The following is a 1618-nucleotide window of genomic DNA, read 5'->3' on the forward strand; positions in this document are numbered from 1 at the left end:
ACTCGTGGGTTGAGATAAGAACACCTTCTTCTTCTTGTGCACCTCCAGCCTTCTCAGTCAGTAGAGCATGGGAAGCTGAAAAGTCCTTGAGTAGCGTAAGCACCACTTAGCAACAACTAAAACATCGGTGTGTTATCGACATTATTCTCACACTAAATCCAAAACACAACACTGTACCAGCTACTAGGAAGAAAATTAACTCTGTCCCAGCCAAAACCAGGACACAATGTTAGATTGGCATAAACAAAATGTAGTTTTAGCACAGGGAGAGAACAACTTCAATCAGAGCTGAATCCAAACTAAACCAGAAGGTACACCTGTTCAGTTCAATATTGGAAGACACACAAAAGCATTGCTTATTTAGGTTGAAACTGATGAAGCAATCTGTAAAGTTTCATCTTTGTACTCCTATCCAAACACACTTCCTGAAATTAATTTAATTTACTCTGTATACTGTAATTTGAGCCACTGACCAATGTCTTCCATGCTTATTATCAGCAAAGAAAAATGGGTAGTTACAGGGCACAACCCATCTCATTCTGGATTAGAAATCTAAATTCAATCAACTGGGCTGCAGGCCATAACTGCCATCCACTGATAAAAGGGACCGTGGCATGAGTGTAGATAGTGATATAAAATAAGATACTTTCACTAAACTGATGTTTACCTGTGCTGGGAAACAGTAAGGAAGGCAGTGAGCAACAGTATGAACGAAGTGAGTGACCTCAGAAGCGGACCCCACCACACACGTGCTGATGTACTTAGACCCAACTTTTCAAGATGGTCTGTACTGCCTTCAGCAATATGAAGACAGATGATTTTTAATTTTACCGCGACGGTACATACAGCCTATATCCACAAACAAACATAATTGGCTTGTGCAGTTATTGCTTCATGATGAATGGCAGTAAGCAAGCATGAAATAAGACAGAAAACGATGAACAATGTAATTCAAGCCATAAGAATGAAAAATGTTTATTCTTAAGAAGTGACTGCATGGTAATGCACTTGATTCTTTTTCTTCCTTTAAGACCAGCTATTTATGGTCAATGAGTGATTTATAAATAGGCAGGGCTTGAAAAAACCGAGTACAATAGTCAGTTCAACAGCTCCTGATGAACAAGAGAGCGGAGAGTTGTTTCTATTGCAAGCATTGCCTACCTGTCCAGCCTGTTGTCAGAAAGCCTGTACTTGTTTTCATCAAAAAGGGATGAATCGGATTCATTCTGCTTTCTCCGCTTTCCATCTGCGCCACGTTTCCTTCCTTGGGACCAGCGAGGCGGAGGCTGTGGGCTGGCAGCAGACAAGCCAAGACAACGTGAGCGTGCTCGGTGGTTTTATTTTACTGACCTCTTTGAAACATTATCGCACGCAGACGGCGTGGTCCGTTTATAGTTTTACTTCAGCAAATCAAGCTGAGCGGCGCAACCAGGCGCGGGCCTCAGGCGTCCCTCAGAGGAAGGCTCTCCCACCGAAGGAAGCGCCGCCACCAGCAGCCCCGCAACCTGCCCCTCACCGCCCGCCCCTGCAGACAACAGGCCAAGGGGGCATTTACACCCTTTCCCGCCGCGGGAGCTTCAGCCCCGCTTCCCTCCGGGCGGCCCGGCCCAGCTTCGCT

At 45.2% G+C, this 1618-nt stretch overlaps 1 protein-coding gene across 1 annotated transcript in view; it reads right to left on the reverse strand.

Annotated features, from left to right (window-relative positions):
• LOC103920982 (histone RNA hairpin-binding protein-like) overlaps positions 1 to 1618 on the reverse strand; it is a 12470-nt gene that overhangs the window by 5761 nt on the left and 5091 nt on the right. The window contains exon 2 of the mRNA XM_009328875.1: positions 1162 to 1327. Coding sequence (XP_009327150.1) covers positions 1162 to 1327 — 166 coding nt within the window. The remainder of the gene's footprint in view (positions 1 to 1161; positions 1328 to 1618) is intronic.

Source organism: Pygoscelis adeliae, unplaced genomic scaffold (genome assembly GCF_000699105.1).
Source record: "Pygoscelis adeliae isolate BGI_AS28 unplaced genomic scaffold, ASM69910v1 Scaffold66, whole genome shotgun sequence".
NCBI classification, from domain to species: domain Eukaryota; kingdom Metazoa; phylum Chordata; class Aves; order Sphenisciformes; family Spheniscidae; genus Pygoscelis; species Pygoscelis adeliae.